General features: G+C 45.6%; 1 protein-coding gene across 1 annotated transcript in view; it reads right to left on the bottom strand.

Annotated features, from left to right (window-relative positions):
* Window positions 1–238: 238 nt before the first annotated feature.
* The window catches only part of skia (v-ski avian sarcoma viral oncogene homolog a), a 72,229-nt gene continuing 60,408 nt past the window's right edge, over window positions 239–12,059 (bottom strand). The window contains 7 exon segments of the mRNA XM_058641846.1: window positions 239–4,584; window positions 5,612–5,842; window positions 7,570–7,809; window positions 7,811–7,926; window positions 8,011–8,342; window positions 8,699–8,814; window positions 9,530–9,646. Coding sequence (XP_058497829.1) covers window positions 4,396–4,584; window positions 5,612–5,842; window positions 7,570–7,809; window positions 7,811–7,926; window positions 8,011–8,342; window positions 8,699–8,814; window positions 9,530–9,646 — 1,341 coding nt within the window. The 3' untranslated portion in view covers window positions 239–4,395.

Below are 12,059 nucleotides of genomic sequence, written 5' to 3'. Positions count from 1 at the left end.
CACACAGTGCAGAGGGATCTCAAGTGGCCTAGATTCTTTTCCCATCATCCTCCTGCGGGCCGGACTGGTCCATCTCTGGTCCATCTGGTGGGCCAGCTCTATGTTTGACTGCCCCTGCCTTAACTTAACCCTTAAACTAGGTCTTAACCCTGAAAAAGCCCTTTAAAGTTGTGGGACAAAGACAAACTGTCCTCACAAAGGCAATAATAATGCAATAATCAGAGCGTGCAACAGTCGATCTGGACAAACAACTTTATTTCTGGTAATGCATCTATACACTGTACATTCAGTCAATGTAGTATATAAGCATAGCTATTTTCAAACATAATCTCATAAAGTCCTTTACTTTACAATATAGTCCGTGTCGCGAGAGAAGGAGGGAGGGGACGCTGTCGGAGAGAGAGAGACGAGGTGTGGACAAGATGAGGGGCGGGGGACAAACGAGGGACAGAGATGAAGGAGCCAAGCTTTTTTTTTTCCATACTGTATATGTGGTATTAATAAATGGGAAGCTTACATTTACCTCTTAGATAAAAATATTTCTAGAATTGTAAAGTTTATATAGTATTAGCAGCAGCACAGGGCTAAAAGGATACATGAGGATTACAGGTGGTGGTGGTGGTGGGGGTCAAGGGTCGGGGGGGGGCGGGGGACAATCTGCAAGTGGCGTAGTCACATTTCCGTGAGCCATACTGTAGGTCTGCTATCTGATACTGAACATACTGTTAAAAAATATATATGAACTGGTGAAAAAAGGTCATTCCATATAAAGACTCTACAGTAAAAAAAAAGAATGAAAAGAAAATGGAGTAACATGTTTATGTAGGGAATTATTCTCTTACGCACAGCATTCACTGTTTTTCAAACATCTCCGTTAAAAACACAAATTCCCAGAAAACAAAAAAGACAGTTATTGTAAGAAAAGATTTCTTCTCCAAAAGGAAACACCATGTACATATATTATACAATATCATAACATGAAAAAAAAACAACAAAAAAAACATATTTACATTTGAAAATTCTTATTCAAATCTTCACACTGGCTAGTATTTGTCTATTAATATGGACTGTTATTGCTGCTTTACTGTCCATGTTTGTTTGTTTGTCTGTTTGTGTTTTTTAGCAAAATGATTCTCCTTTAGAAAACAAGACGTCGTTTAACAGCTTTTTTCTTTTCTTTGTGAGCGCGCGGCGGGAGAGAGCAAAAGAGCCAATGTCGTTATCGCCTCCCTTCTTTATTTTCTACAAAACCATGAGGAAAGGAAACGACACACAGGCTGTCAGCGCTTTATTTTTCTTTTTCTTCGAGTGTAAAAACAACTACAAAATGTACCAATTTTTTTAGGTCTGACAAAAGTCACAGATGCAGTGTCGTCCTCTGAGATAAGAAACAGGCTTTGTTTTTGTTTTTTTAGCATAATAATAATAATAATAATAATAATAATAATATTAATAATAATAATGCCCCCTCCTTTATTATCCTGGGACGGGGTTCCCGCCTCAGGAGCGCTCCGCCAAACTGGGAACAAACATGTACGTCGTCTTTTTATGTACAAACCAAAGTAACAATTCACCGAAGCGAGTGGCTTTTCTTTCTTTCTCTCTCTTTCTTTTGTCTTCTATAAAAAACGGTTCAAACATGCACATCGTTGATTTCAGACGAATACAAAAAAAAGCAGTTGTTCTCGGCGTTTGCAAAAAAAACAGAAGGAAACTTTGTAAACTGGTTGTTTTTTTTTTTAGGAATACTGATAAAAAAAGAGCTGCTGAGCGACGGAGTGGGGTCGTTTTAATTTGAAAAAAAAAAACACCCTGCAAACAGGAAGTTAATAAGAGGCCCCGCCCCCAAGGGATTCACCCCTCAGTTTTCCTACTCTGGAAACCTTTCGCCCACGTCCAGGCACTTGAGGTTGTCCAGCATTGCATGAATTATATATATATATATATATATATATATACATATATATATATATATATATATATATATATATATATATTATTGTTTTATTTATTTCTTTTTTTGCAAGTGTGAAGTTTCATTTATTTGTTTTCTTTTTTTCTCTTAAGAACAACATATGACGTGTCGCTTCTTCCTCTTCTAAATAAGATAAATTGCTTTATGTTGCATAACACAAATGGAGAAAAAACAAAGAAATAAAAAATAAACCCTTACATGTACAGTATCAAATGCCCAATAACTGACTGACTATATTATGTATGGCAAAACTTTCTCAAAGTTCATGCATAAAAGAAAAATAATGAGTTTTCTATTGTGTGGAAAAACAGAAGTGAACATAACAGACGAGCAATAAAAATATCTCCACGTTTTAAAAAACAACATCAACAACCAAAAAGGAAACAAAACAAAAAAAAATTAGCATTAACACAATGTACATTCTGATTGCATTGTACCCACTTTTTTTTATTTTTTATTTTTTGAATAAAATCTGATTTGAATATTATGATTTCTCTTCAGGTTCCTATAAAATAAAATAAAAATAAAATAAAACCCTGATGATGTACAGTATATGAGGATGGTTACTTATTTGTGTTTAATTTTGTTATAACCAGGTGAAGGCGAAGCATCAGCTCTTTTACAAAAACAACCCCACACTGCGTCAGCAAGCAACAGGTAGAGCCTTGTTTTTTTCTTTTTTTCTTTTATTTACAATACTTTTTGCCTTTAGAGGAAACAGAGCAACTGTGTTTGTTTGTTTATTCAAGATGCATAATAATAATAATAATAATAATAATAATAATGATGATGATGATGATCAATAACAACGCTTCTATGATAGCAGTCACATATAAGGTGATGTTCTCGAAACGAAAAGGCTGTCGGCGATAGTGGGAGAGTACAACGCGTTATTTCAAACAGTATTTTTGTTATGACAAAGTGCGATTCATTATTGTAAAGAAAATAAAGGAGAAAAAAAACAAAAGAAACATAATATTTATATTTACATACTTTAATTTAATGAACATGAACTTTTGTTTTTGTTTTTTTTTTTACTGCGGTTCTTGCTAGGGGGCGCCACACCCGGTCCCCGACGATGTCATGGTGTCGACTGGAGGAAGAAAAACATGTCGTCATTTAAACGATGGTCGAGTCAAATGTGTGTGTGTGTGTGTGTGTGTGTCTTTAGGATGTTTTTCCTGGCATAAACACTGACCTTGTCAGGACCAGTCGTCCTCATGGAGACCAAAAACCTGGTCCTAATGAGGCAGAAACCTCACTTCTGAGGAACTGTGGTTAGGTTAAGATTAGGGTTAGGGATTAACTGGTTATGGTTAAGGCTTCGGTGAGGCCGTGGACATCAGTGTGTGTGTGTGTGTGTGTGTGTGTGTGTGTGTGTGTGTGTGTGTGCGTGCGTGTGTGTGCGTGTGTGTGTGTGTGTGTGTGTGTGTGTGTGTGTGTGTGCGTGCGTGCGTGCGTGCGTGTGTGTGTGTGTGTGTGTGTGCCGGATATTAGTCCAAAACAAGTGCTCGCTCAGAAAGGTGCCTTCAACGTGACATGTTTTTCTTTCCAGGGTCCAAACCACGGGTTTAACCACCAGTGCAAGCCACGCCCCCCTCCCTGCCTGCTCATAGAACTCCATCATTTCTTTCTTTCTTTTATGAAACAACAGCAGGAGGGTAACATGGGTCGCCCCCCCCTCCCCCCCCGAGTGGGCACTGATTGCTTCCTGAAGAACCGACAAAACCACGGTGGTGTCGCTGTGGAAAGTTCATCTCCGTGTGTGTGTGTGTGTGTGTGTGTGTGTGTGTGTGTGTTTTGTTGTTTTTCTCTCTTCTAATGTATTTGAATCTTTTACATTTTTTCCATCACACAGAGAAACAATGTAACTGTGTCTTCTTCTTTTTGTTTTGTCTTTACACATCGCTATGTAGTCTCTTAAATAGCTTATAATTGTCTTCAAAATCCTCCTCCGACTGCGTGAGCGCCGCCCTGCTGGCCGCACACCACAAACAAGCCTCACTCTTGATAGAAAATGATCGTCTTTCTGCATCAACGTCTCCAAAAGTCTTTTGTTGTTTAGTTTGTCAGACGATCGACAGGCACAGACACGTGTTGTGCTCTAAGCCTTGTGTGCGTGTGTGTGTGTGTGTGTGTGTCAGTGTGGAAGGTGCGAGTCAGTGATTGATTTTGAAACACATGCTTCCATGTTTGCAGAATTTAGACTTTTGTTGTTTCCAGTTTGTGACTGTTTGTGAAGGAGGAGGAGGAGGAGGCTCCTCCATTTCTTCTCTCTGAGGAAGAGTCTTTGTGTCCCGGCCCAGAACTCCTGGGTGAGGTTATGGTCTGATTTGTGCAGGTGAAGTTTGAGAAGAGGGTGACGGACGGACGGACGGATGGACGGACGGGGGGGAGGTGAAAGGTGGTGGGAGGGTGAGTTACTTGTCCGCCGCCATGTCCATGGTTGTACCGTCTTTGTCACTGTTGGATTTGGGCCAGAGCTGCTGCTGTAGCTCCTTCACCACCCGCTCCAGGTGCTCCCTGGCCTCCCGCTCCTGCATCAGGTCCGCTCGGAGCTGCTCGCGGTCGGCCTCGGCGTGCTGCAGCTTCATCTGGAGGTCCTCGATCTGGTGAACACATGGCAGGAAACAGATGAAATCGTGCGACACAGCGGAACTGACTCCAGGACCAAGAGTTAAAGACTGTTTGTGGAACTAAATCATTCCTTTGTCTGTTTGTATAACGCAGAGTCAGTCATGTACGCCTTAACTACACGACATCATATACGCCACGGTCACACGGTCCAGTCAGTTTCATGGATGAGACTGTGGAACAGCCTCAATGTGAGATCAACCCACTCCATGACAGCTTAATGGCACTTTTATTGTTAATATTTGACTCATTTTTTGTTTTTAATGAAGAGGACTTCCTTATTGCACGTTATTTTGTGATTTCTGAAGACGCCATATTGGATCACTATCACTGAATGATACTGTTAGATACAATCTCATGTTTCTGAGTAGAAACCAAAGTTCTGGCCACAGATTATCTCGGTGGTTTCCTTGTTTGTGTAAAAAAAAAAAACACAGCCTCAGTTTTCTCACTTGGTCAAAACAAAAAGTTCCATTTTGATCACAGATCACATGATCTGTGAGAGCGCCGTGAAAACACTGGAAGCTTCTGAAACATCTGCAACATCTGTGATGTGCTCTCTGCAGGGGGGCCACACACACACACACACACACGCACGCACACACACACAAACGCACACGCACACACACACACACAGTTGTGGAGCACAACTCCCTCTTGTTTTGTCTAATCTGCATTTCCCATGGTGCCTGGGGGAAGCTGACGTCTCTTCCTGTTTCCTCTCGGTGGGGGACTCACACGTCTGTGCAGTTGAAGCTACACCCATTTATTTTTGACTGTGGAAGAGGAAATGTGTGTGTGCGTGTGTGTGTGTGTGTGTGTGTGCGTGTGTGTGTGTGTGCGTGTGTGTGTGTGTGTGTGTGTGCGTGTCTCTGCCCTTCTCCTTTGCTGACCTTGAGAGGATTTGAGGGAGTGAAACACTGTAATCACTCTCAGTATGGTCTCGTCTAGACGTCCCAGCGTCACTCACACACATCACACTGCTGAGATCGAGCGACTGACCTGTGCCGAGTATTTGGCGCGGAGCCGTCCGGCCTCGCAGCCTTTGTCGCAGACCCTCAGCTGCCGAGCCTGCTCCAGCTCCCGCTTCAGGCGGATCCGCGACTCGTTGGCTTCCTTCATCTTCTTCTCGCTCTCGGCGCGGAGGCGCTCGATCTCCTTCCTCAGGTTTCGCTTGGCCTCGGTCGCCTCTCGCAGCTTCTCCTTCTTGGCCACTCGCAAAAACTCCAACTCCTGAGCAGAAGAAGACGACGACGACGACGGCGGCGGTTTTAATCAATCAGTAAAGTAAAGTTGAATTTGACACAAGAGCTGCTTATGCAACAGTTATGAATGCCAGTGGAATGTGACTTTGAGTCACTGGGACTTATTACAGAAGGGCCGCAGTGTCCGTGTCAGTGTTTACACTAAAGCCAGTCAGAGGTTAGGGCAACGTGTGCGCTGACAGAAGTGAGGTTTCCTTCCTCTGAATCACTGTGTGTGTGTGTGTGTGTGCGTGCGGGGTAACACACCCAGAGTCTTCTCATGGGAACTGAGCAGTGGAGACAAACATGTCTGTCACCAATCTTTGTTAGTTCCCACAAAAAGAGTGAAAAGAAACAATCCCATCACACCCTTTACTCTGCACAGGCTTTATGCAAAAGAACTGTCTAAACAGCGTCAGGGTTACACTTAGTTCATCTAAACAACTGCAGCAGCAGCAGCAGCAGCAGCAATCAGCAGCAGCAGCAGCAGCAGCAGCAGGAAATCTGCGTTCACTTCACTTATGGACGGATTATTTTGTCGTTTTCACTGGTGGAAAGTGAAAGTACAACACTGCTGCTGCTGCTGCTGCTGCTCAGGACACTCTCTGTGCTGCTGCTGCTGCTGCTGCTGCTGCTGAGGACACTCTCTGTGCTGCTGCTGCTGCTGCTGAGGACACTCTCTGTGCTGCTGCTGCTGCTGCTGCTGCTGCTGCTGCTGAGGACACTCTCTGTGCTGCTGCTCGCCCACACGCAGACGCCTTTGCCGGCATTTCCTTATTCTCAGTCCAAAGACCAAAAATAAAAATGGAAGTCTGGCCTTTTCCCTCTGCAGCAACATCCGCTTGTCAATTGTTATCACTTTGCCAACTCACGCTGAAACTTCGAGGACTGATAATGACTCCATATCAACTTCTGCATTTCACTGATGTCTGCGCTCCAGTCATTTCCTCCGTGTGCCAACTTTGAAAAGTTTCTGTCTGATTTCAGCAGCTAACGTTGGGAAATCCCTTTATAGCTGTGACACATCACTACAATGACTTTATATACAATTTAATACATGGCAGTGTGAGAACAGGGACACTGAGTCACCCGTCTGGCAGCTCTGAACACTGATATCAGGCTGTTGCTATTGGCAACGACAGCGGGAAGCATTAGTGAGTCGCCGTGTGCGTTAATCCCAGCTGAACTCTTCACAATTATTTGCTTTAAGCAGAATTACAACGTGTATATAAAGTTAGACGGACGCTGAACGCGTTAAGACAAACGTTTAAGCGTTTAGAGACGATGTGTGAGTGCATGTGTGAGTGCATGTGTGAGTGAACCTTCAGTTTGTTATGAATGGAACCTTAGGCGTGTGTGTGTGTGTGAGTGTGTGTGAGTGAATCTGAGACACCTGCCATCTCTGCCTCCACTGGACACAACTCGAGGTAACTACACAAAAGCCCGCGTGTGTGCCAGCCTTGCTGCAGACACACACACACACACACAGTAAAAACCTGTCTGCCGTCCACACGCGTGACACTTGTCATGCTTGTGTCTAAGCCTCTGTTTGGTTTTCCACTTGTTTGAAGGTGTGTCCTGACATTCCTCACGAGGCTAAGTGAGCAGCCTGTTCTGCCAAACTCCACTAATCATAGCAGCTTAATTAGCACATTAAACTCTTAGATGACAATGTTGTGGAGCCGCCTCTCTGTGACTCATGGAACGCGACCGTACCTGCTGGAGACTGCGTTTGGCCTGCAGAGCCGAGCCCAGCTTCTCCTCCTGTTTCACCCTCATCTTCACAATCTCGTGCAGGAACTTCTCCTTGGACTCTTTGGAGTCCAGGCCGCTGTCCAGCGCCTGCCTCAGGCTCTCCAGCTCCGTCTCCAGCCCCAGCTCTGGAGGAGTCACCGCGGCCGCGATCTGTGCGGCGGCGGGTGCGGCGGCGGCGGCGGGTGGCGATGGGAGGCGTGGTCTCGGTCGACGTGGCAGTGCAGATTGGCCCCTGGGCGCACGGCGAGCTCAAGTCCTTGGCTGAGCTGCTGGACGAGGTGAAAGACGGCGACGACAGCGAGGACATGGATGAAGTAACTGTTGGGACACAACGGAGACAACAGGGTGAGCGTTGTGGAAAGAATTTAAATTAAGAATCCCTCATAAGAGTTCTGGACTTACACTCGTCACGACTCTCCACTTCGATCTCCACCTCAGAGTCTTTGTCCTCCTGAGGCGGCGGCGGGGGCGGTGGAGGCGGGGGCGGCGGAGGCGGGGGCTTGCTGGCAGCGAAAGGCGGAGGACACGTGGCCTCTGTTGCCTGTGGATGGTGCTCCCCCGTGGCTCTTCTCTTGCGGGGCCTCGAGTTGGCGCCTTCACCTGGCGCTTCGCCTCCATTGGGGTGGGAGGTGCTGGGTGCTGACGGGGACATGGGACCCACCTTCCCCAGAGGCAGCGGTGTGAGGGCCACATTGGGGGCCACGCCGTTTTCCAGACTCTTGTAGTTGTAAAAGCTGAGGTGAAAACAGAGCATTTACATCACGGTCACGGTCCACTGGACGGCACAGAGACATTTAAATAAGAAGGACCTGCAGCTGTTTCCTCCCACTCCATGAGAAACTGGGCCAGATGATGATGATACGCGGGTGCCCACATTATGACTGTGTGTGTGTGTGTCAAATGTGTTTGAATGGTGGCGTGTGGGAAGCTGTGGTACAGTCAGACTTGACCTCTACGACACCAGCGAGGGAGTGTGCTGTGGGTGAGCTCATTAGATCCAGTGACGCAAACGACGGCCGTCGCTCACAACACAAAAACAGCTTCTCTGAGAGTCTCTCACTGTCTCTCACTGGTTCTCACTGGTTCTCACCTGTCTCTCAGCAGCGCCAGAGGGTGAGTGGAGGGCTCCTTCTCGCCCGCAGAGATGTGGGGAGACCAGGGCCTGAAGGCTGAAGGCCTCTGTCTGGGCTGAATGCAGTTTACACCCTGAAAATTCAAATTCAAATACAGAGAGAATTATTTCACCACAAGTAACTGTAAAAACAAACAAACAAACACTGACAACAGGATTAGGATTAAGTCTGTTGTGGTAATCACAAACATTCTAACACCACGTTAGGAACCAAAGGAACGAGGACGACAAACCGCGGCCACAACCACATCACACAGCCCGGCCCAGGCTGAACAGGTGGTGTGTGGCTACTCCACTTCCTGTTCCTTTCACCACTGCACCACGTTATTTACTAGGTTTTCAGCATCGTCTGGATCCTTCACCAGAGCAGGTGCTTAAAAACAAGCAGCAGGAGAGTGATGGAGAAGCGGCAGCAGTGTGTAACATTGATTAAAAGAGTCTGAATGGACCTGTCGTCGTGACAGTAGCTGTGGATCCTGTTGTGTCATGTGACTGCAGTGTAAGTATTACCTCCACAGTTGTTTTTTAAAGGAGTATTGATCCTCTCGAGGGACATCCATCACGATACTGAGGTTATATTCTGTTACACTGCTCTTTCAAACTTGGCTCCATCTCAGTAAGTGAATCTGTGGGGCTCCGGGGATCCACAGTTACCCCCCGTGCCCCCCCTCGTGAGCACAGCTTGCCAGATTCTAAATTTAAATTCTACCCTCATCTGAAAACTTCCACAGAACATTATGTGACATCTCTCTTAATTATCGTCATCATTCCGAGCTCAGCGACACCAACCTTGGCGGAGGCAGACAGGGACTGCAGCCAGTCGTGCTGCTTCTCTTTGTCGGCCAGCGAGGATTGCAACGGGAAGTCTTCGTGTTTGGACTTTTTCATGGGGGCGGGGTCTGACGGCTGCGAGAAACAAAACAAAAAGGGACAAGTTTTTATTTTGTGTCAACACAGGGCAATCACACACACACACACACACACACACAATCAGAGGCAAAATAAATCACAAATGAAATCTTCACGGTGTCAAACAGGTTTGAGAGTGTAAACACGGCCGAGTCCATTCGTTTTCCCACGGTTGCAGTCGGCTCCGCGTCGTCACACTCAAACATCAGTTAACTGCAAATGTGTCCAACTGTGCCACGCACACACACACACACACACACACACAACTGTGTGTTTCACTGTGTGTGTGTGTGTGTGTAAAAATGCCTGATAGAGGCGTGCCAATGGACGCATCTGATAGCTGGAAGTGTGGCTATGTTTAAATGTAGGTGTGGTGTTGACTTTGTGTGTATTTGTGTGTCTTTCTGAGGCTCAGGAAGTTGTTGCACTAAGTTGTGCACATGCACACACACATACGCGCGCACACACACAAATCATGTTTGCTCATGGGCAGCCAAGAGATGAGGCAAGAGGTGACTAGGGCACTGTCTGTCTGTCTGTCTGTGTGTGTGTGTGTGTGTGTGTGTGTGTGTGTGTGTGTGTGTGTGTGTGTCACACAGATACACCCATACATACAGACAAGTAGGGGTCTGTCTCCCTCTCTCACCCCCTTTAGACGGACTTTGTGGCAATGACCTCAGTCTTTCCAAGCTGTGGCTGTCACTAGCTGCCACACACACACACACACACACACAGAGGAAGACCAATTGCAATGCATGTCAGATTTAAAACACTATTTTTCCCAGAGAATCCTCCTCTCACTAGAATTAGACTGTTTAACCGGCCCAATTAAATAATTGCCTGATTATTATTATTGATCATCACCATTTTAGTTCTCAGACACTTGATAAACGTCGCTGAAAGTCACTAAAACGACATTTTGTTGTTGTTTTTCTGACGACCTGTTTCATGTATTTAACAGTTTTTCTTTATTTTTATAGAAAATCTTGAATATTATTGCACTAACATGTCTGGAGAGACAGATCAGTGTTGTTCAATCACTGGTTACTAAAGGTAAGACGTATTTTTGCACACAGGAGAAAGTCAGCCAGCTATATATATATATATATATATATATATATATATATATATATATATATATATATATCAAAATTTCGTTTTACTTAATTTTATATTCCTTTTAAAGCCCTTTTAATTGTTATATGTGGTGAAGAGAGGACATAAAATCCTGTCTGACTGAGGTTGGAGGTTTGTGCGTTATGTCCTATATAACAGGCGAGCAGAGCAGGGCTGGAGGCGAAAGGCTAGTCCCTGCAGTTCAGTCCAGAGAGTGACTGATGCGCGCGCACACACACGCACACACACACACACACACACACACACACACACACACACACACACACACACAGTGCCTGGTGCCTCAGGACAGAGTGTCTATGCCACGTGCCAGTGCTTGTCTCGTGGATCACCAGTTGCCAACGCCACAGCTCTCCATCAGGGTGAGATTCAGTGACGCTGGACGCAGGAGAGCCACGGACTCAGCGGCGGGGGCTTCTGGGAGGGACAAATCTGCATGTCTCCATTACCAAACAGCGGGACAGTGAGACAGTGAGACATTGGGGGGAAAGACATCCGGCCTGGGAATTCCTAGTTTTTCAAAAGAAAGGCCCTGGTGATGTTTTCAGGGGATCCGGTGCATAAAATGAGCACTGGTTAAATTTCACTATAATTTGATTCACTTAAAATGATCCCATTAGAGTCCATGATATCGTCTCAGGGATTAGAGATTTAATGAGGCTCCGGGGCCGAGGGGTTGGGACATTAGGACGCGAGGAAAAACGTCCTCCACACTCGCAGCCTGAAGGAGAGACGCTTTTAAAATGGAAACCTGACAGTGCTGTAAATGACCGAGCCCTGTGTGTGTGTGCGTGTGTGTGTGTGTGTGTGTGTGCATGAATCCCACCACGGCCGCTGCATGATCCGGCGTGGATTACGCAGCACAGACAGGATGTCACACTTCTAAGATAAGGCTTTCCGATTAACTGAGGTGTGTGTCAGACGTGCCCCGACTGCACCGTCTATGTACTCAGCGCCAACACCTCACAGCGTGAACATGACACCTCACAATATCTACACTGTGACATTACACTGGAGGGGGGGGGGGGGCATGATGGTCCTGGGCCTTTTATTTTAAGTTAGATTTTTATTTTAAGTCTTTTTTTGATACGAGTAAAGAAATGTTATTGTTACAGCAAAAATATCATATGTGTCAAACAGGGATGATTTACAGCCACTTCTGTCTTATTTCACACACTTATATCACAAATCCTCAAGTCATGGTGTGAAAATAGTGCGAGAGGTTGAGGGTGTGCATGTCTGTTGGTGAGGCTCTGTGTGTGTGTGTGTGTGG

Source organism: Solea solea, chromosome 11, assembly GCF_958295425.1.
Source record: "Solea solea chromosome 11, fSolSol10.1, whole genome shotgun sequence".
Taxonomy (NCBI): domain Eukaryota; kingdom Metazoa; phylum Chordata; class Actinopteri; order Pleuronectiformes; family Soleidae; genus Solea; species Solea solea.
Note: the sequence above shows the minus strand (reverse complement) of the source record. Positions and strands in the feature narration are given on the sequence as shown.